Source organism: Petaurus breviceps, unplaced genomic scaffold (genome assembly GCF_028583685.1).
Source record: "Petaurus breviceps papuanus isolate PSGF00001 unplaced genomic scaffold, PetGlider_PUasm1.0 91041, whole genome shotgun sequence".
Taxonomy (NCBI): Eukaryota; Metazoa; Chordata; class Mammalia; order Diprotodontia; family Petauridae; genus Petaurus; species Petaurus breviceps.
The window spans coordinates 29,570,938-29,594,213 of record NW_027187400.1 but is presented as its reverse complement, the minus strand read 5'-3'; the positions used below and the strand labels follow the sequence as shown (position 1 = coordinate 29,594,213).

At 48.4% G+C, this 23,276-nt stretch overlaps 1 protein-coding gene across 1 annotated transcript in view; it reads right to left on the bottom strand.

Moving 5' to 3' along the window:
- The window catches only part of CHD5 (chromodomain helicase DNA binding protein 5), a 159,031-nt gene that overhangs the window by 27,264 nt on the left and 108,491 nt on the right, over positions 1-23,276 (bottom strand). The window contains exons 17-29 of the mRNA XM_069079557.1: positions 22,120-22,261; positions 19,563-19,694; positions 17,858-17,975; positions 16,029-16,153; positions 13,431-13,662; positions 10,494-10,622; positions 8,883-9,055; positions 6,029-6,203; positions 4,275-4,367; positions 3,437-3,525; positions 3,182-3,315; positions 2,257-2,401; positions 1,246-1,396 (exon numbers count right to left, since the gene is read on the bottom strand). Of these exons, the coding sequence (XP_068935658.1) occupies positions 1,246-1,396; positions 2,257-2,401; positions 3,182-3,315; positions 3,437-3,525; positions 4,275-4,367; positions 6,029-6,203; positions 8,883-9,055; positions 10,494-10,622; positions 13,431-13,662; positions 16,029-16,153; positions 17,858-17,975; positions 19,563-19,694; positions 22,120-22,261 (1,838 nt within the window). The remainder of the gene's footprint in view (positions 1-1,245; positions 1,397-2,256; positions 2,402-3,181; positions 3,316-3,436; positions 3,526-4,274; positions 4,368-6,028; positions 6,204-8,882; positions 9,056-10,493; positions 10,623-13,430; positions 13,663-16,028; positions 16,154-17,857; positions 17,976-19,562; positions 19,695-22,119; positions 22,262-23,276) is intronic.

Below are 23,276 nucleotides of genomic sequence, written 5' to 3'. Positions count from 1 at the left end.
AACAATAATCTCTAGGGACCAGGGAAGTCAGAAGATTCCCCTATGGGCTGCCCCCTCAAACAATCTCTACAGAGTTCCCCTCCTGCTAATGGAAATGCAATCTTCCCATTCAATGAAAGTTCTTTTTGCTAATGGTCATGGTTCTTAGTGTCCTCCTGATTCCATAATTTGAACCAAGACTCTCATAGCCAGAAGGGGAAGGGGTACAGGAAGAGGGAAGGGTACTAAGTGCTGCCTGCAGCAGACCATTCCACTTTGGGATGGTCCTCTTTGGAAGAAAGTGTTTTGCCTTACATCAAGCTTGAATCTACCTCTTAGCACCTTCCCCCCAAGGCTCTTCCTTCTTTCTGTCCTCTCCAGTCAAACACAATAGCTTGCCCCTCTTCCACAAGACAGTCCTTCAAATAGACTGAACATCTCCACTTACTTCTGCCAGTCATCTCCAGGCTCCTCACCATCTAGGTTCCCCTTCTCTAGGAAATTTCCCCATACCTACCAATCAATGTCCTTCCTAAAATATGGCACCCACTAGTTGGAAAGAGTTAAAATCCCGACCATTACAATGACTAAAGGTGGAGGAATCATGCTGGACACACTGTCTATCTCTAGATAGAAGGAAGATGGGGACACAGATTTGTGACCACGTGGAAATTGCTTTTGCTTGAGGGTATGTATTTGGAACAAAGATTCTGTTTTTCTTGCTTTCACAATAGCCAGGGGGAGTTGGGGTGGTGGGCGGAAGGCAGAAGAAAGAGTAGGTAAATTTGGAAAAAAAAAAAGTTAAAACTAGAGGTCCTGGAGACATCTTAAACTATCCATCATCTATCTATCTTTATATAGATAGAAAGATAGTATACCTATCTATATAGATAGATATAGGCATAGACATAGACACAGACACAGATGTAGACATAGACATACATGTAGAAGTATTCGTAGACAAAGACGTAGACATAGACATAGACAGAGATGCAGATATAGACCCATGGTGCCCAGAACTCAACACAAACTGCCCACGTCTTCTTAGTCATGATGTAGTCTGACTGCCTTCCTCATCTGGGCATTATATCTCTATCATCCTTAGACAATACAGTCCTGGGACAAGGACAATCTCATTGTTAAAATTGTCTGATTGTTCTTTCAAGACAGAAAATGAAAGTGGAAAAGTGACAAATTCAAAAGAGAGTTCCCCACCCTCCCCTTGCTTCCCAGGCCCCAAACTGGCCACTTCAAGGTTTATCATACCTGGTAGCCCCAAAGGGCCAGGAGGAAGATGGGCTGGGCTGGCTGGGACTGGGGTGTTGGGGTCTGAGGAGACAATCTCACTGGATTTCTTGCTCTCAGGAATCAAGTCAGGTGTGCTATACTTCCCATTAACATGTTCAAACTCCTGGACCTAAGGCCAAGGAGGTCATATTCACAACTGGTTTCCAAAGACCCTCTAAGCCATGACAAATCAGGATAGGACAGAACATTCCAGCACAGGTAGAAGAAGATCAGGGGACCCTGTGTTTTCTTCCCTACTCCCAAAGAGCGGGTCCAGGCCCTGACAGCCAGGGGTCAAACTTAGATAAGCTTATTTCCTCCAATTCTGGGTCTCCCAGGCCCAGACAGGAACAGAGATCACCAAAATCTGTGGAGTCAGATCTTTGTGGGGAAATCAGAAGGATGGAAAGAACCCCTACTTTTCCTTCTCTGGCCCACAATGCCATCCAAGGGGTATTTGGAATCCAGAGAGTTGGGGCAAGATCCAGCCTTCATAATAATAGCACCTAGGTGACCCAGTGACTAGTGGGCTAAGACCTGAGTTCAAATCTGGCTTCAGCCACTTACTTGCTTTGTGACTCTGTTCAAGTCACTTAACCTCTGTCTGTCTCAGGTTCCTTATCTGTAAAATGGGTACAATAATAGCACCTTCCTCCCAGGGTCGTGGTGAGGATAAAATGAGATTTGTAAAGTGCTTTGCAAACCTTGAAGCACTATATATAAATATCAATAGAATGCTCTAATAATAACTATTGCTATTAATGAAAACTCACATTTCTACAGTACTCTGTGGCCTGGCGATGACTGTCTCCTCTGGAGCTCCAGTTTCCTATCCTTCGTTTTAGATTCCTCTTGATCACCATCTCTCTCCTGCCCACCACCGCTAGGAGAATGAGTCTCCCACCCCCAGGCCCAGGCCCTCTCCTCAGCAGAGCCAGGAACCAGGACAGTCATCCCTGAAGGGCCCCGTGTAAAAGTCTACTCACCCACCTTCTTCCTAACTAGTGACATGACTCCAATCCGGGTGAGCACATGCTGTCGGGAGAGCCCCTCCCGAGGGACACCATCCGCAAAGGTCTCTGCCCCATCGGCCCCTGGCTCACACAAATGTCTCATGAAGAGGGACACGTAGGCCCTGGGGACAACAGGGAGCCCATGGCAAAACAAGAGTCAGCCAAGAGAGGGCAGATGCCTCTCTATCCAGGATTTGCCCCAAAGGTAGAAATGGGCAGGGCTTACCCCCGGGGCTAATTTTTGTCAGGGAAAAATCATGGGACATTAAAAAATCCAAAAGACTGTGACTTCACCCACTCTACCTTGGGCCAGCAGTTCAGGGGAGAAGATGCCCTATCTTAGGGAGGCAGAGCTAAGGCTAAGAACCAACCACCCGTCTAGCCTCTTGAGGTCTTCAAAGTTGGTTACTTCTGAAGAATATGGGGAAGATATGGCCAGGGTCTTCAGGATATCAACCTTTTGTACATTGCAATCAACAAGCTTTCACTAAGGTGTTCCTATGTGCTAGGCTCTGTGCTAGGTGTTAGAGATACAAAACCAAAATTGAAACAGTCCCTGCCCTCCATGAGCTTACAGCTGATCAGGGAAAAAGAAAGACCGACCAAGACCACATCACTACAGAGGCAAGATCTTGACATAGTTCCTGGATGGTCACATTAGAATCTGGAAAGGGGCCTTTGAGATTATGTGGCCCAATCTCCTCTTTGGGGCCCAGATCAGGAAAATGATGCATGGAGTGGAGGTGGGATTTGAACCCAGGCTCTCTGACTCCTGGGCTGGTGATGCCATCCTGTCCAGAGTGGTAGACCCTGGCTCACTCAGCCAGGGTACCCCAAGAGGAGGTGGCCTCTGGGCAGCCAAGATGACAGCATCCACAGCAGATTGCTAAGGGGCCCTTTACCTGAATTCCTTCTCACTTTTCCCTCGGAGGTCCCGGACTAGCCAGTGAGAGTTGAAGGCATCCTGGGGGGGCATACCCCAGCGCATGATTGCATTCAAGAAGGCTTTCCGCTGTCGGGCGTTGAACCCTAGGACCTGGGTGGGGAGGGACAGGTGAGCATAGAAGGGAAACAGGAGGAGAGAGGATAGGCAAGGGGGAGGAGGGAGGGAATAGGAGTTTCCCAAACTCCCCACCGGAGACATTCAGGACCCTCACCTCAATGTTGCCTCCAACTCTTGCCAGCAGAGGGGGTAAGGGTTTGTCTCGGTCACTTTTTAGCTGCCTCCGGGATTGTCTCCTCCCACCTAAAGGACAGTCACCAGCCAGGGATATCTATCAGGCAGGGTCAAACTTAAGAGACTCATGAGCCTAGGAACCATTGCTGCCTAAACTCCTGAGCCCTGGTCTTCCTGCCCTAGATCTTGGGCTAGCCTGCGCGAGTGTGCGCACGCGCACACACACACACACACACTCACACACGCACACACACTCACACACACATATTCTCACACACTTACACACACATACACTCACGCACACACTCACACAGTTACACACACATACACTCACACACGCACACACTCACGCACATATTCTCACACACTTACACACACATACACTCACACATGCACACACTCACACACATGTGCACTCACACATGCACACACACACACTCACACACACATTCTCACACACATACACTCACACACACACACTCACTCTCACACTCATGCACACACTCACACACAGTGCTGGGGGCTGCCACCTCTAAATCCAAGCAGGAATCCCAGGGCTCAGGAGGCCCCATCTCCCAGGACCCCCTGCCTCCAGATGAGGGCACTAACAGATGGATGAACGCTGTACCAAGTCTGGATGGAGCTGTCCAAGCCCCGGTCAATGCTCTCAGCCAGCCCCCATCTCCCTGAGGCCCTTCTGGTTGCTGAGATCCTGGTTTGGGGCTGCCCAGCCTCGGCCTCGGTGGAGCAGGCTGGGGCAGAGGAGTGCAGATCCGGGTCACCCTCATTCCCAGGGAATCACCAGCACCCCAACTCACTCTGACCTTCCGGCCTCTCTTCAAAATCCTCATCCTCATCCTCGGAGCCGATGGAGTACTCCGACTGGTTGTCCGAGAGCTCATCCTGCCATTCTGTCGTACCCGGGGAGAAGGGAAACAAGGGGACAGGCAGTGACCCCGACCAGCCACGCCTGCCGCCCCCTCTCCAGGGACTGAGGCTTCCGGCTGGGCCGGGGCCAGACCAACAGGGACAAGGTATCCATGAAGACCAGCCAAGGGGCAGGCTGCAGGAAGCAGCCTGGGCCCCCGCCTGTACAGAAAGCCCACTGAGCCAATGACACCTCGCTCCCCTAACAGAATGGAAGCTCCCTGAGGGGAGGGGCTACTTCATTCCGAGCTTCACACTCTCATCTTGACTTGGCACGTGCCTGACACAGGTGTTTGTGGAGTGATTATAAGATGTCAGAGCCAGAAGAGACCTAAGTCCCGCCCCTCCACTTGACAGACTTAGAATTCTCAGTCTAGAACTGGAAGGAGCCTAGGTCACATCTAGTCCAGTTGCACCCCGTCATTTTACAAATGAAGAAGAAATGAGGCCTAGAGAAGTGACTTGCCCAAAGTCATACATTAAGAGAGCCAGGATTGGAACCCAGAGCCTCTGATTCTAAATCCACGGCTCTTTCCCCTATGACTTGTCAAAGGACTCAAACTGGCAGCAAAAAGTAGGACCAGAATTCTCTATCCCAACAGTAATAATAACAACAGCCATCACTCATACAGCACCTACTGCATCCAGGCACTGGGCTACGAACTTCACAACCATCTCATTTGGTCCTCAGAACACTCCTAGGGTGAGCTAGGGGTTGCTGTTATCCCCATTTTACAGAAAAAAACCTAGGCAAACAACTATGAAGCGGTTTGCCCAAGGTCGCACAACCAGGATGTATCAGAGGCATGATTTGAACTCAGATCCTCCTGACTTGAGGACCAGAGCCCTATCCACTACCTCAAGCTGCTACAGTACCAAGAAGTCTGGCCCCTGCGCCTGTTCAAGTCATAATCCCCTCCTTCTCTCCAAGAAGCACAGTCCAAATGACCTCACTCAGCTAGATCACTGCCCCCCAAACCCCATAGCGCATGAGAATCAGCCACAAGTACTTGTAACTGGATGCTTTTTGTAGTAGCCATCAGAAAATTTCCTCCTAATATTTTTAATCTATCCTAAAACAAGAGGGGAGGCAGCTGGTGGTTTAGGGGGTAAGAATGCTGGGCCTGGAGTCAGGAAGACTCATCTTCCAGACACTTAGCAGCTGGGTGACCCTGGGCGAGTCACTTCCCCCATCTGCCTCAGTTTCCTCATCTGTGAAATAAGTTGGAGAAGGAAATAGCCAACCACCTCAGTATCTTTGCCAAGAAACCCCCAAAAAGGGTCATGCAGGATCAGACAGGACTAAAAACAACTGCACAACTGAATGAATGAGAAAAAACTTTGAGTTTAGAGTAAGAAGCCCCCATTCCGGTTTCAGCAAGGACATTTCCTATGACTCTGGCTGAGTCACTGGCCTCTCTTGGCCCTAATTCCCTCTTCCGACAAATGAAGGGGTTAGACCAGAAGGCCCTTCCAGATCTCACGTCCCTATTGTTTGTTACCAAAAAGCTTCCCTTCTCTCCCTAAAAAAAAAGGACAAGCCCAGGCTCCCCCTTCTTGGAGAAGCCATGCAGCTCAGTCAGTCCCAGGGACTGCCCCAGGAGCCCCTCCCCCCTGAGCCCTGACCCCAGGGCAGCTGTCATACCTTGGTCCTCCTGGGAAGCATCATTATAATTGACCTGTTTCCGTATTCTCTTGCCCTTGCCCAGGTTTCGGGCCAGGTCCTCCTGCTGCTGCTCATAGTGGTGACGGAGAAGCTTCTCCCAATAATCGGGGTCCACGTTCTCCTCCTGCTTAATGATCTCCCTCTCCACCTCCTCCTGGAAACAGAGCAGGCAACCCAGTCTGGGCCGGCAAGCAGAGCTGGGCTGAAGCCTGTCTGGGGGGGGGGGGGGGGGCCCAGCGCCCTCAGGGTCCAAGGTGGTTGTGGGTGGTATTTGGGAAGGAGGGTCATTGAGAGCCCCACTCCTCCTTGGCCTCGACATCAGCTCTCTTCTCCCCCTGTCCTGGCCCTGTTCCTGACTTTCTGGACTTCACAGTCATGTCTCCTCTACTGCTGGCATATCCTAGGACTTTCCCCAACACCTAGGCCCTCCTCAGCCTGGAACATCCCTCCACCAGGCCGTGCTCCATTGGGGAGCTCCTCCCAGAGCCACCATCTTGTGGAGGGGCTCGGGGCATCCAGCATTCATGCTGTTCTGCAGGTTTGGGACTTCAAACACAGCCTCAAGCCAAAGACCTTCCTCATTCACCTCCTCTTTCTTCCCCCCCCCCCCACTTTCAGGTCCCTTTGGTGTGCTGTCTTCCCATATTAGAAGGTAAGTTCCTTGAGGGCATGAACTTCCATTCTTTTGGCTTATATTTGTATACCCACTGTTAATACAGTGCCTGGTACATAGTAAGGGCTTAATAAATCTTTCCTTCTTCCTTCCTTCCTCCCTCCCTCTTCTCTTCCCTACTCCCTTCCTCCCTTTCCCCTTCCTTCTTTCCTTCCTCTCTCCCTTCTTCCCTCCCTTTCTTCCTTCCTTCTTTCTCTCCCTTCTTCTTTTTCTTCTCTCCCTTCTTTCCTTCTTTCCTCCCTTCTGTTCTGTCTTTCCTTTCCTTCCCTTCTCTTTTTTCCTTCCATCCCTGTTTTCCCTCCTTCCTCCCTTCTTTCCTTCCTTCCTCCCTCCCTCTCCTCTTCCCTTCTCCCTTCCTCTCCCTTTCCCCTTCCATCTTTCCTCCCACCCTCTCTTCTTCCCTCCCTTTCTTCCTTCCTTCTTGCTTTCTCTCCTTTCTTCCTTTTCTTCTCTCCCTGTATTTCCTTTCCTTCCCTTCTCTTTTTTCCTTCCATCCCTTTCTTCCCTCCTCTCTCCCTTCCCTCCCTTCTTTCCTCCCTCCCTCTCCTCTTCTCCCTTCCCTCCCTTTCCCCTTCCTTCTTTCCTCCCTCCCTCCCTTCTTCCCTCCTTTTCTTCCTTCCTTCTTTCTCTCCCTTCTTCCTTTTCTTCTCTCCCTTCTTTCCTTCTTCCCTCCCTTCTATTCTGTATTTCCTTTCCTTCTCTTCTCTTTTTTCCTTTCATTCCCTTTTCCCTCCTCCCTCCCTTCCCTCCCTTCTTTCTTTCCTTCCTCCCTTCTTTCCTTCCTCCTTCCCTCCCTCCCTCCCTTCTCCCCTTCTTTCCCTCCTTTTCCTATCTCCCTCCCTTCCTTTTTTCTTTCTTTTCCTTCCTTTCTTTCCCTTCCTTTCTTTCCCTTTCCTTCCTTCTCTTCTCCCTTTTTCCCTCCTCCCTTCCCTCAATTCCTCCCTTCCTTTCTTATTTCTTTCCTTCCTCTTCAACCCAGCTAAGATCCCTCCCTCCTCCGTGATCCTTTCCTGATTATTCTGTTTCTCCCCTATCTCCCTCATCTCTAAACTCAGAGGATCACATGACCATAGGTTAACCGCTGGAAGAAAACTCAGAATCCACCTGCTCCAACTAATGCCTGAACATGAGCTAACTTGGTATAGTGGAAAGATCACTAACTTTCATTCAAAAAGTCTTGGTTCAAATCTTGTTTTACCGTTTTTTTTAGGACCACAGACTTAGAGCTAGCAGAGATTTCAGAGGCCAGTTAGTCTAATCTCTTCATTTTACAGATAAGGAAACTGAGGCCCAGAGAGATGGGGAGAGTCACCCAATCAGGAAGTGGCAGAATCACGACTGAAACTCAGGTCCTTTGATTCTAGGGCCAACAAGAGACTGTGCCCTTCATTCAGTAGACAAGGCATAGATTGCCTTGTACTCTGAAGAGCTTTTTTTAATGAGATTCTTTACCTTTCCAATCAGATTATTATAATAATAAATCATATTTATATGGCTTTTATGCATTGTTCCTATATAGGTTCATATGTTGTGTTTCCCCCCATAATAGGTAACATAAGCAGTATTACCCCCAATTTCCAGATGAGAAAACTTAAGCTCAGAAAGGCAAAAGGGTTTGCCGGTGTTCATTCAGCCCTCGGGATTAGAGCCAGGACTCAGACTCCTGACTCCAAGGCCAGCTGTCCCTCTTATCACTACCCTGGCCCACTCCCAGAGGGCATGTGATCTCTGGGGTGCCTCTAGAGGGCCTGCCTCCACAGTGCCCTCAGTGCTGGTGCCAGGAACCCCTAGGCTCACAGATTCAGAGCTGAAAGGGGCCAGGGAGGTCCCATCAGGTCCCCTCCCTTCTATGGGCGAGACTCCCCAGGGTTGTGGCCAACCCAGGAGAGAAGGAGATACCCCAAGGCCAGCTGCCCTTTTATCACTACCCTGACCCACTCCTGGAGGGCATGCAATCTCTCTGGGGTGCCTCTAGGGGACCCGCCTCCGCAGTGCCTTCAGTGCTGGGTGCCAGGAACCCCTAGGCTCACAGATTCAGAGCTGGAAGGGGCCAGGGAGGTCCCATCAGGTCCCCTCCCTTCCATAGGCAAGGCTCCCCAAGGCTGCGGCCAGCCCAGGAGGGAAGGAGATACCCCAAGGCAGAAAAGGGTCCTTCATTACCACTCCGTCTTCCTCGCGGACCACGTACTGGGCCACCTTGAAGGAGCTGAGGTACTCATTCATGTTCTGTAACTCTGTGTCATCAGTAGCGTCCTGGTTCCGATCCAGCAGCTTGGATATGGCGGCATCGTCATAATGAATCACACTGCTGTCCTCCACATCCTTGTTGTCACCTGGCACACAAGAGAGGGGCAGTCGGTGAGGAAGGGGCCGGGCTCTGGGAACCCCTACTGGAGGAGGGCAGGAGGCTTCAGGAACTCCAAAAGTCAGACAACCTAGCAAATTCAGAGCCCGATGAGTCCCTTATTGACCTACTCTTCCAGTCCAATGCAATCCAAAAAACATACATGCTAGGTGTTGTGCTAAGCGCTAAGCTGCCATGAGAAAGGCATGGGTATGTATGGGTGACAAATGTCTCCATTTGGTGAAGCATGCCTCCAACCTCTTGGCAGAGAGGTGGGGGGCAACAGGTACTTAGTGAGGCATACCTCTCCAGACATGTATCATGTGTTCATTCGTTGTCCTTGGCTGTACTCATTTCTTACAAGGGATGGTTCTACTTGGGAGTAAGGGGAGTGGGAATTATCCATCTTTTCCAATAAAAAGGCGATGTATGTCTCCTGGTGGGTGGCACACTGAACTTGGAGTCAGAATGACCTGGGCCACAAAACTACCTCTAATACTTAATAACTGTCAGAGAAAGCATCTAGCAGAACAGATTGAGAGCTGGAAGGGACCTTGGAGGCCATGAGTCAAACCTTCTCATTCTACAGATGAGGAGACTGAGGCACAGACAAGTAAAGGACCAGCTAGTATGTGTCTGAAGTGAGACTGAAACTTTGGGTCTTCCTGAACCCAAGGCCAGGTGCTATCCACTACACCAAGGACTTTTCTGAGCTCATTTCTTCATCTGTAAAATGGGGATGGCAATGCCTATGGTACTACCCACCTCATGGGGTCAGTGTGAGGTTCAAATGAGATACTCTGTTTATATCATTTATTCTTGATTATAAAACCCTGCCCTGCCCTAGTAATGTCCTGGAGGATGGGCTGGGACATCTGGGATGGGACTGAAGGCTGTAACAAGGACAAAATGAAGTAGCTTCTACCAATCCTTGGCAGAGTCCAGGGTGGGTGAGCAGCCAGTCAATGACCATTTATTAAACACTTATTGTGTGTTTGATAAAAAGCATGGGACAAAGCCCTCAACCCACAGGCCCTGTCCTAGAGGAACTCACATTCTATGGAGGGAGCCAACACCTAAAGGACTAAGGGCATAACAGGATATACACGGGCCGAGCAGCTGAGGGCACTGGGAAAGACCTCTTATAGAAGGTAGGATTTGAACTGAGCCATAGAGGGAGGCAGGGAGACTACAAGGAGGCAAGGCATCCAGACATGGGGAACAGCCAATGTCAATGGCACCCAAAGTGAAGGCGTCAATGGGGATTAAATTAAAAGGGTGGGGAAAGGACCAAGGGGAAGGCGACCAGGTGTTTCACTAAAGGAATCATTCGACTTTGAGGCAGGGGCTCCAGGCAAGGCCCACTGCAGAGTCCAGAAAAGGCACGGAGGGGCCTGGACAGCAGTCAAGGACAGGGTTCTACCTACCTGGTGGGGTGCTGCCATGCTTTTTTTTCACCCCAGCTGCTAAGGTGCCACCACCTTTGGAGGCCTGGACATCGGGGGCGGGCGCCACGGGCTCGGGCACGTTGATCCGCTGACCCTGAGGCATCATGCCTAATGGGAGACAAAGCATCGGGCAAGGCTGGCTCGGGCAGGAGTTGCTACCGGCAGACTTTGGGGCAAAGTAGGGGGGAAGCTCTCAGATTCTGAGCTGGAAGAGCATCTCAGGGAAGTCTTATCTTCCCTAGAAGCTCCATGAGGGCAGGGCCTGTGTCTTACTTATCCTATTTTACAGATGAGGAAACTGAGGCCTGTGGAAGTTCAGTGACTTATCCAAGGTCCTACAGATAGACATTAAAATCCCCAGAGAGGATGGATTTGAACCGATGTCCCCTAACTTCAAATTTTTGCTGTGTCACCTCGGGCACACCACTAAAAATCTCAGGGCCTCAGTTTCCTATGGATCAATCGGCAAGTATTTATTAAGGACTTATCATGCATCAGGCACTGAGGTAGAAAATGAGGTTGGACAGATGGTTCATAAAGCTCCTTCCAGCTCTGAATTACATGGCCCTGTGAGTGGCTCAACCTAGGGATTCTCTCCGCTGCTTAGAAACAGTCCTTCCTTCTATTGCAAGGCCACGTCTATCAGAACGAGTCAATTCCATTCAACAAATCCTCAAGCCAGTTGTTCAGTAGGACGTAAACTGGTGGTTCCCATTGAGGGATTTGCAAACTCCTTTGGTGGTTCACGACAATGGTCCAAAGGCTAAGAATTCCTTAACGGTGCCTTAATCAGTAAATAATGGTGAAGAATAGTGTAAGCAGTATATTAAATTACACTGGCTGTTCACAATTATTTTTATTGTTGTGTTTGAAAGAGGTTCATGGAACAAAAACATTGGGAACCACTGGTGTAGACAAACCTACCAACTGCTTAACTTATGGGATGTTTTACTTTGCAAAAAGCATCTCTGTAATTCTTGAATCTTTTCATCATGAAAATTGCCAATGTACACGTTAGAATCAGGGAATGTCTCACCTTCCCTATAAGCTCTAGAAGGGCAGGGCCTTGTCTTAACTCAACTACATGTGATCTCTGATCCTTACCAGTTCTGAGCATGGAGTTTTAAACTGTATATGAGCATCAATAAAGGTCTGCAAAATGAAGGAATTTTTTTCTGGCCCTGATGATTGGGAGACAGAGATGCTAGTGAGAAACCATTAGACTCAGCAGAACAATTTTATACAATACAACAATATTATAAAGACAAACAACTTTGAAGGAACTCTGATCAACACAATGACCAACCACAACTCCAAAGGACTCGTGATGAAGGATGCCACCCACCTCCTGACATGGAGGTGACAGACTGAAGAGTACAGACTGAGACATTGTTCGTTGGGTGTAGATAGTGTGAGCACTGTTTTTTTGACTATACATGTTTGTAATGGGTGTTTTTTTTCTTGCTTTCTTAATAGGGGTGAAAGTGTGGGAGGTAGAAAGGAGAGAATGTAAACCTAAAAATAAAATAAAACTGAGTTTAAAAAAAGAAAATATTGGATTTTAGATATCTGCCAATGTTAGATCTGGCAGGAAAAGGGGGAATGGGGAGAATGAATGACAGAGACACATGGATTAGAGGGCATTTCCTCTCAAAGATACTGTAATATGTGGGTCCTCATTGGAGCCATGATATGTAAATGCATTGTTGGTAGAGCTAAGGACCACACTGACCCAACAGTTCTGGACAACAATTTAAGCTTATATTTTAAATAAAAGTCACTAAACCATACATACCCTTTGACCCTATGATACTACTATAAGGCATTTTCCCCAAGGGAATGAAAGACTTTATACCAACATTTAATATTTAACTTTTTAATGTTTAATTTAATATTTAACTTTATACCAACATTTAATGGCAAAGACCTGGAAGGAAAGCAAGTGCTTACAAATTGTGATAAACAAATGTAATGAAATATTATTGCATCACAAGAAATGATGTGTATGAGGAAATCAGAGAAACTTAAGATTTGGATGAATTATTGCCAAGCAAAGCCAAAAGAACAAAATGACCACAATAATATAACAGAAAATAACACTGAACAAAATTAGCTCTCTGATCAATACAGTGACTGACCATGACTACAAAAGACTGATAATGAAAGGATAATTAAATTAGAGCTGGAAGGGACCTCAAAGCCCATCTCATCTCAACTGTTCATTTTACAGATGGCAAACAAGGCCTCCTCCTGCCTCTTAGCAAGGGGTTGGTGGGCTACAGGTGCAGAATGAGGCATACAATTTTCAGACATGGCCACTGTGTTGATTTATTTCACTTGACCGCACTTCTTTGTTACAAAGGAAGGTTTTATTGGGCATTGGTGATTCCTCAGGAAGCAAGATAAGTAATAATAAAACATTTAAAAGAGGGGGGAAAGTGGTGATTATATAAAGCAATGCCTGGAATTGTACTATGAGCATAAAATTACTCAACATAATCAGAAATTACTGAAATAAATTTTGAGAAGACACGTAAATGGCACCATTGTAGATACATAAAATGGAGTGCCTATGGCACACTGAAAATGGCCTTGGGGTTTGTTGAAAAAGAGACACTGGGGGGAGAGAGGGAAGAATTTGGAACTCAAATTTTTAAAAAATGATTGTTAAATGTTTTTACATGTAATTGGGAAATATCTGATGAAACGTTTTTTTTTTTAAGAGAGACATTGAGGGGCCACAAGTTCTTTGATTTATATCTGAAAGGGTTTTGGAGATCATTTTGTCCAACCCCCCTGAGCCCAGTGAAGCAGATCACCTGGGAGCCATTTGGGACTCAGGACAGCAAAGGTTCTGCCCAGGAGAGGCAGCACTCCCGGGAGTCAGCTGCAGCTCAGCCCCAGAGAGGCTCTTACCTTCCACATCGTCTTTAAAGAGCTCCTCCGTCCCAAACTTCAGGATGTCGTCCAGCTCCTGCTTGGTCATGGACCCGGACTTGGAGCCCAGGCCAGGCCGCACCACCAGATGTGTCAGCATCATCTTGCGTTTGGCCACCTGGGTGATTCTCTCCTCCACCGAAGCCCTCGTGACAAAGCGGTAAATCATCACTTTCTTGTTCTGCCCAATGCGGTGGGCTCTGCTGAAGGCCTGTGGGTGGCAGTCATTCACTATTCATGGCCAGAAGCAGGGCTCAGGCAATAGCTAACGGGCGGCAAGTGTGTGAACATCTGGGCACAGGCACGGATCAACATGGCGAGTGAATCGTGATTCCTGACAATTGGCAGAAAGGTGGTGGACTACAGGTGCAGAGTGAGGCATACCTTTACAGGCTAATACAATCTGTGAATTTGTTCTACTTAACTACGCATAGTGGTTACAATGAAGGCACGGTTTGGGAAGGGACAGTGATTTTTAAAAGAGATCAGTAAAACCACCAAGAGCGGATCTATGTGTACTAAAACGCTGGGAGAAACAGGATGGGTGTGTGGGATGCACAGAAATGGAATAAGCATTTATGTTGCACCTACTATGGGCCAGGCACCATACTAAGTGCTCTACAAATATCTCATTTGATCCTCACAACCACCTTGGGAGGTAGGTGCTATTATTGTCCCCATTTTACAGATGAGGAAACTGAGGCAAACAGAGGTAAGTGACTTTTGCCCACTGGACCCAGATGGCTCTGCAGGAGAAAATGAGGCTGGTGACCTTGCACAGCCCTTCCTCACTGAAATCAAAGTCAACTGTGAGTCATGTCATCACCTCCCTGATGCCAAAGGGCAAAGACAACAACAATTAGTCAGTGTCTTGAGGTAGGATTTGCACTCTGGTCTTCCTGACGCCATGTCCAAAGGTCTGTGCTTTTGGCGCCCCCTAGCTATCATGGCAGTGCAGTGGAGTGGACAGAGTATGGGACGTCGGCATCAGAACACCTGGGTCTGAATCCTGCCGCAGACACTAACACAGTAAGTGCTTAATAAATGCATGTTGGCTTGGCCTTCAAGCGCTTTCCATCCACAATCTCATCTGATCCTGAAAACAATCATATGAAGCAGGTACTCAATTATCCTCCCCCTTCTACAGGTGGGGAAACTGAGTCTCAGCAAAGTCAATGTGATGTGTGGGCACACCCCTGAGCAAATGTTTGACTATGAATTCTCCCTGAGTGGGCTGGTGGGTTTGTGACTGTTTAAACCTCTGGGCTTGACAAGGGAGGGGAAAGTGGATAGCAGGGGCTGGGGAGAGGTCAAGTGTCTCTGTGTCTGCCCATAACCACCCCCTTCTCCCCTCACCCTCCACTCCTTCTGCCATGCGCCTGGTCCTCAACCTTATGTCTATGAAAACCTGGCTCCTCACCTCTTATGGCGCCCTCATTCTCCCATCGCCTCCTTCAACAGCCTCTGCCTCACCCATGATCCCCATGTGCCAACTCCCAATCTACTTTTCTTCTTACCCTTTTCTTGTACTAACTCTGTGCCCAGAATCTCCCTTCTCATTTACTGCCAAAAGACATCGAGGCCTTTGGGACAGGGTGGGAAGAGGCCACTAAACTAGTCACCTGACCTTGGGCACCGAGATCCCTGAACTGGACTGGGCTTCCCTACTTTGTAAAGTTGCGGGGTGGGGTGGAGGGAGGGGCACGGGAAGATGGAGTACAGGGGGAGGGAGGGAGGGGCACAGTGGGGAGAGGTGCACTAAGGGACCTAGCAGGTCCCTCCCACCTCTGACCATCTGTGATTCTATGGACTGTCTTGTACCCCACCCACACTCTCACCTCCAGCAACTCTTTGAAGGCAGGAACTACCTCCCTTTTTTGTCTTTGGGGGGGGGGGGGTATACAGAAGGTGTTTAGTAAATGCTTGTTGGTGTGAATTAGAATCAGAAAACCTTCTTGGCCATCAAGTTCAACTCCCTTATTTTACAGACAAGGAAACTGAGGGACAGAAACTATAAGTGACTTGTTTGACTTGGAGCTAAGGGGAACAAATCCATGGTCTGACTCCCCAGTTCGGAGCTCTTCTCTTTCTGGCCCAGGACCCTTACAAGGTCTCCCACTTTGCCCAGACTTTTTTCCTTAAATATCTGGACAGCTGAGCCTCTCCCTCCCAAAATTGGCAGCCCCCTCTGTCTGTGACTTCACAGCTGATGCTGCAATGATGTTTTGACCTAAGGTCAGATGAGATCCCCCAACAGGTCCAGTCCCAGGTCATTTGGGCAAGGACTGGCCCAGAAATGGGGGATCCTGCCAGCTTCTTTATCTGACCATGAAATTTTAGCATAGGGAGACCAGAGTGATGAGGGAAGAGAGAGGTCAGCAAAGGGAAGCAATAGAAATCTAGGCAAAGAACCGTTTGTGGTGGGGAGGAGGAGCTTTTCAAGGCTGCTACAATCTCTCCACAGAGTAGCATAAAGCCTCTTGGGACCTCTACCAGGACTGTGAACTCACACATCACCACTCTACTGCAGGGTGGCCAGCCCTGAGCAAAGTCCTGCAGAACTGCAAGTCGACAGACCTGGATGTCATTGTGAGGATTCCAGTCCGAGTCGTAGATGATGACAGTGTCGGCAGTGGCCAAGTTGATTCCCAGGCCACCAGCCCGGGTGGAGAGGAGGAAGCAGAACTGCTGGGCTCCAGGAGCTAGAGAGGAAAAAGGTCTGTCCCATATCACGAGGTAAGCGAGGGCAAGGAGCTAAATCCTGAATGATACAGACAGACTCCCCAAGGCAAGATGGCAACCTAGCGGGGACTCTGGGCAGGGGGTGGAGTCGGCCAACAGTTCTCGGCAAGTTCCTGCCCCAGTTAACTCCCTTAACTAAGAAGTTAACTCTTCTGCATTATCAACTGGAATGGGTTTATTTCTTCATTCTAATTTTCTCATTAATTTATCACAGCCCTGTGATATCCTGCCAGGAAGGGAACAATTGAGAATTTACTAGAAGGTGAGGGAAAGAGAAGAGGAAGAGGAGAAAGGGAGAAAAAAAAGAATGAGAGATCTTTCTAGCCCAAGTCAACCAAGGAAATCTTTTCACATAGCAGTCCTTGGTTAGGTGCAGAATTTAAACACAGGACCCTAATTAATAGTTATTCCTTTTTATAGCCCATTGGCACAATACAGATTATTAAACTTTGATCTTGGGTCTGTGATCTCATGATCAAGCATTCCTTTTATGGGTTCAGATGGCAAACACATCCACACTCCCATCCCAAGCTCCTTTTAGATACATCCTCCATAGGGGAACCACCCCCCAAACATACTAGAGAACCTCCTCTCATTCTTTTAAAGGCATGCCACCCTCTTTAGATTGTTTCCTTCAGTTTGTGTTTTTGTAAGCAAAATAGAGCTAGCAAATTAAGCTGGGTGCCAGCTAATCTCAATCCTAGTAGATATTGTCAGGGTCCTACAGCCTCTGATTGCCAGAACCTCAGAACCATTGACACGGGCAAGTTTGAGAGAATGGAAGATGATGTTAGGGATGCAGCAGTCCCTCACCTCATGACACAGGTTCATTAGCTAAGAGCTTGACCTTCAAGCCCAATGCAGAGCGCAAGGGAACACAAACACAGGCACACAGCGAAACCCACCCAGAAACCCCACACCCCTGCAGCCATGAAGAGATCTCCTTTCAGACAAACAGCTCTGCTACAGCAGTATCAGGGACCAGCTTTAAACTCTGGCTCAGCAGACACTCTCCATGCTCTCTTGTTGGGTGGGTGCAAGTCGTCCCTCAGGGTGGGAGAGAGGCTGGTACCCAGGAGGGGACCATTATTGCCTGGAGAGCGTCAGCTGCCCCCCACCCACCACTGCAACTCAGCTGCCTCGATTTCCTAACCCCAATAACAAGGATGGGGCGGGCTAATATTAAGTCTTGGAAGAACAAATGAAAAGACATTTGTAACATTATGATCACTGAAATGAGCCCTACGGTAAACCCATAATTATCAGCCTCTCTAGTGTGTGGGTAGCACTTCTCAAAGCCCAGCTAATGAGTAAACAACCTCTCCACTTCTTCTTCGGATTTCATATTAGTCTAAGTTTCTGCCATATTTTGAACTCAGCTAAAATACACACACGTGTTCACATTACACATGCACGAGCACATGCACCCACACATATACGTGTGCATACACAGAGACATGCACTAGAAGCCTTCAGAAAATTCCCTCTCCATCCCCTCCAGCAAAGGAACGAACCATTAAGTCCTGGGGTATATTCCCAACACTCCCAAGCAATACCATCACTGGCTAGGGCTCCATGAAAACTCCCTTTGGGGAAAAAAGAGGGGAAAGCCAGGGTAACTTTGCTCAGTCTTGGGTTCCAGGCAGAAAGAAACCGAAGAATACCATTGAATCTGTCGATGGCTTCTTGCCGAAGACCTCCCGTGATGCCACCGTCTATCCGCTCGTACTTGTAGCCTTCATACTCCAGGAAGTCCTCTAAAAGATCCAGCATCTTGGTCATCTGGAGGGAGAAGCAAGGGTGACCATGGGAAGAGCACCGTCCCAGCGATTACACTGGCCCGACTCACCGGAAGAGCAAAGACACAGCTGCTAACTTTGTCATCAGGTCTGTAACAAGCATCTGTTAAGAGCCTACTGTGCTCCAGGCACACACTGGGGACATAAAGAAAGACAAAGAGACAGTCCCTGTTCTCAAGGAGCTCACAGAGTAAAGGGGAAAGCAACAAGCAAAGAAATATGTATCCACAAGACCCACATACCGGGTAAATTGGAGGTAATCAACAGAGGGAGAGCACTAGAATTAAGGAGATCTGGAAAGGCCTCTTGTAGGTCTAGAAGTTAAGGAAACTGAGACCCAGAAAGATAAAGGAATATGTGTATGTGCGTGCAGCCCTCCTATTACAGTGTGTCTATATCTATGCCAAAAAACACATACTTATAACAGAGGGAAGATGTATGTATGTGTGTGTATGTATACGTACGTGTGTGTAATTATACTGATATGGAAGATTGGTCAGTGTATCATCTAGAAAAAAAAAGGAAAGTGTCCTCTAATTGTTATTGTAAGGTGCTTTTTAACTGGCTGCTAATTGAGTATTTAGTACACCCCTGTCTCTCTCTCTCTGTTTCTGTCTCTCAGTCTTTCTGTCTGTGTCTCTCTCTCTCTTTCTGTGTGTCTCTGTCTCTCCCTGTGTGTCTCTCTCTGTTTCTCTGTATCTCTGTCTCTCTCTGTTTCTGTCTCTTTCTGTCTCCTTCTCTCTCTCTCTCTCTCTCTCTCTCTCTCTCTCTCTCTCTCTCTCTGCCTGTCTCTGTCTCTATCTCTTTATCTTTCCCTGTATCTCTCTGTTTCTCCTCTGTCTCTCTCTGTTTCTGTCTGTCTCTCTCTCTCTCTGTCTCTCCCTCTGTGTCTCTGTCCCTCTCCCTCCTCTCTGTCTCTGTCTGTCTCTCTCTGTCTGTCTGTCTCTCTCTGTCCCTCTTCCTCTCTCTTCTCTCTCTGTGTCTGTCTGTCTGTCTCTCTCTGTCTGTCTCTCCCTCCTCCTCTTCCTCCTTCTGTCTCTGCTAGGTTTCTTCTTCTTACATGGATTCATGTCGCAGAAAATGACCAGCTTAAAACATTAGGAGTTTGGAAAGCTCAAAGCAGCCCCAAGAGGTCCAGTGACTGGTATCTACAGTGGAGCCCAGTCTGGTAAGGAGCCAGCTCAACCAAGTGACTTACTCTCCCCATCCTGGCAGTAGATCAGCCCAGCAGCTGAGATACCAGGTGTGGCAAGCAAGGGAGCAGAGATGGAGCACTGAGGCTGGAGCCAGGAGAACCTGAGTTCAAATCTGGCCTCAGACACTTACTAGCTGGGTGACCCTGGGCAAGTCACTTAATCTCTGTTTGCCTCAGTTTCCTCCCCTGTAAAATGGGGACAATAACAGCCCCTCCTTCCCAGGTTTAGTGTGAAGATCAAATAAGATCATACTTAAAGCACTAAGCACCCTGGAGGCCACTTCCTTCCACCCATAAGAGGGCAGAAGGGGACGCTCTGATCCTTCTAACCTCACAGCCCCGGAGAACCAAGCCACACCAGGCAGGAACACTCACCTGGGAGAAGATCAGGACCCGGTGCCCTTCATCACGCAGCTTCTTCAGCATCTTCTGCAGGAGCATGAGCTTCCCGGAAGACTTGACCAAGGAGCTGCCATCGTAGGAGCCGTTGGGCAAGACTGGTGCCTCCTGTTCAACAATGAACAAGCATTCATTAAGCACCAGCTGACATTCTGAAGGCATAGTACGAGGAGCTGGGGATGCAAAGGCACAAATGAAACAGCCCTGACCTCGGGGAGCTTGCATTCTAACAGAGGAGATAAGTAGATAGAAAGGTACATGCAAAATATGGGCAGGACTAGGGACAGGGCCTGTGATCTCAGTGGTACAGGGAATTTCCGGCTGAGGAAACTCCCTCTACCAATGCAGGTTTGCCCTCTTCCTAATAGTGCTTGGAGAGCACTGAGATTAAATGAATTTTGCTCAGGGTCACAACCAACAGTTTGGGTCAGGAGTGGCACTTGAACTCGGGTCTTTCTGTCCAATATAAAACCTACATAAAGTAAATACAAGGTTATTTAGGGCAGTGCCCCTGGGGGAAATGAGGAGATGCTTCTGTAGAAGGTGGGGCATGAGCAGAGTCCTCAAAATAAGTTTTCTAAGAGGCAGAGGTGAGGTGAGGAGGAGCCTCAGAGAGCCTATGCAAGGGCATGGGGACAGGAGATGGGATGTCCAGTGTGGGGAACAATAAGTTTGCCTGACCTGTGGAGTGGATGAAGGGGAAGAATGTGCCTTGTGCCAAAATCACAGAACTGGAGAGCTAAAGGGACGGCAGCAGCCACAGAGGAGTCCCTGATATGACAGATGTTATCTGTGGCCACATGGCCTCGGCTTGAAGCCCTCCGTGGAGTGGGACCCACTGCCTCCCAAGCCAAGCTGTTCCCCTTTGGAACAGCTCTCTTGAAGGGCCTTAAATGCTGAATAAAGAGATTTGGGTTTGATCCTAGAGGTAATAGGGAGCCATGGGCGTTTATTGAGGAAGCACATGATATGGTCAGTTCTCTGCTTTAGGGGGATTGATTTGGCAGCAGTGTGGAGGATGGATTGGAGGGGGCCTTTAGAAAGTGAAGAGGCTGGAGGCTGGCTGAAGAGAAGGGCTTTGGAGAGGGAGGAGGCTGGGGGAAGGCTGAGAGGGCTTTGGAGAGGGAGGAGGCTGGGGGAAGGCTGAGAGGGCTTTGGAAAGTGAGGAGGCTTACAGACTGACTCAGTACATGACCCAAAAGCCAGAAAGGATATTAGGAATCTAGGAGTGACTATATCACATTGCTCATCATCTCAGGGAGGGGGAGAGAGTGAATTTAGAACTCATTGCTTTAACATGTAATTGGGGAAAAAATAAAATATATTAAAAAGGGAATTTAAAAGTGAAATAGATCACTTCCCAGTTAGTGGGCTATTCCTAGGCCAGGCAACATCTGAGCTGGAGTCAGGTTCTAATCCTGGCATTTCTCCCAGCACCCCCCCACCCCGCATGCCCAGGCCAGGGAGACAGAATCTCCCCTGTGATGGCCAGAGATCCCTTTGGAGTAAAGGACTCCATGTTCAGCAGGCACCATGTTGCCTGCCCACCACGGAGTGGCCAAGAGATCTATTTGCCTCCATTCAAAATAACATCCCCTTAGGGAGGCAGAGGCAGATGGATAAACGGTTGCTTCTGAGTGGTCCACATGTATGCCATCCTCTCTGTAGATTAACTACAGCAAACTGTGTGAATACTGAGCTGGCTCCCAGGGCCTCTTGCCATACCACTGGTCTGCTGACCCCTCGCCACAAGTTGGCACATTCAGAAGACAGACTCGTTTCAGTATTAGCTTGGCTGGTAGCTGGCATTTGTAAAGAGCTTAACATACATTATGTCATTAAATCCTACATACCCCATGAGTTAGCTACTATTGGTCTTCTTAACTCCATTTCACAGATGGGAGAATCAACAGACAGAGAGGTCAAAACCTTTGTTTCACAATTGAGGAGACTGGGGTCCAGAGAGGTGGGTTTTGGACCTGGTGTCTCCTGACTCCAATTAGCAAAATAAAACAACTCTGCTATCTGTCTGTCACCTGGCACATGGTCATGACTTGGGGATTGTGCCCAAGTATCCTGTGGATATGTGGATATTAGGGAGCTGACTGTACACAGTCAGTAAGGACCTACTATGTGCCCCAGCCATTGGGATACTAAGCCACTAGGGATACCAAGACAGTCCCTGCTCTCAAGAAATTTAGTCGAATGAGGGAGACACTGTGCAAACAAGCTGTGTATAGTAAGAGAGAATCAGTGGGGGGAAGGCACCAAAATTAAGGTGGTCAGGAAAGGTTTCCTGGAGAAGATGGGATTTTGGTGAGGAGGGAGATGAGAAGGGAGAGCATTCCAGGCATGGGGAGAGCCATGTACATGGGCAGAAAGCAAGGTTTTTCCAGAGCAAGAGAAAAGCTCAGGGCAGAAGGGGTCATCAGTAACTCCCACAATACCCCAAGCAAGCACAAAAATGGCCCCTCAGAGAACAAGGTTGGGTTGGTAGATGAAACAGCTCAGGATCCCGAAGCCCTGAACCTACCACCGCAGCCACAGGGAAGAGGTAGGGATGGTTGCAGCATTTCTTCAGGTCCATCATGATGTTGAGTAACGACACCTGGTTTCCCCCGCCTTTGGAGTTCAAGGCTTCAAAATTCCTGGTCAGAATGAACTTGTAGTATTTCCTGCAGCAAGAAACAATCAAGACCACTGACATGTCACCCCGCATGCTCTGTGTGTGCTTGAGCTTGAACCTCGGATCAAGGTGGCAGAACGTAAGGTGCTCGAGGGCAGGGAGGACTCACGCCTGCATTTGTATCCTCAGTCCCTGGTTGGCACCTTCCCCACAACTTTCTCCTATCCAGTGAACATTTATTGAGCACCTACTGTGTATACGGTACTCTGCTAAGCACTGAGGGCACAATCAGTGAAAGGAAAGACAGCTCCTGTCCTCCACAAGCTTACAGTCTGAACCGCACTAGTCCACCCTGCTTGTCACCTGGCACATAATAAAATCTCCATTTTACAGATGAGCAAACTGAGGTTCAGAAAGCTTCAGAGACTGCCCTATGGCCATAAACTTCACAGTGACGGTAGGTCCAGTCATCCCTGCCATGGCACCCTTCTTTTGGGGAACCAGGAAAGACTGAGCTTCAGGAGCCAACCCAGGGGACTGGTCCTCAAAGTTCTTTATTCCCCAATGTAAGTAACTGCTCCACAATTCTTTGGATGGCGAGGGGGAGAATCAGGGTTAAGTGACTTGCCCAGGGTCACACAGCTAGTAAATGTTTGAGACTGGATTTGAATTGAAGTGATCCTGACTCCAAGGCTGGTGCTCTATGCACTATGGCACCACCTAGCTGCAGAGCAGGAAAAAGCAAGGAGGTTCCAGATCTGGAACTTTTCTGGATTTGGGGGTAGAAGAGGGTAATGCAGATTCCTGGGCTGGGCATTGTCCATTGAACTCCAACATGAAGCAAATAGGTTCAAATCGCACTGATGCTATTTACTAGCTGTATGTCCTTGGATTAGTCACTTGCTAATCAGTAAATCTCCATTAGTCATAGGTTCAAATCGCACTGATGCTATTTACTAGCTGTATGTCCTTGGATTAGTCACTTGCTAATCAGTAAATCTCCATAGTCATAGGTTCAATCCCACTGATGCTATTTACTAGCTGTATGTCCTTGGATTAGTCAC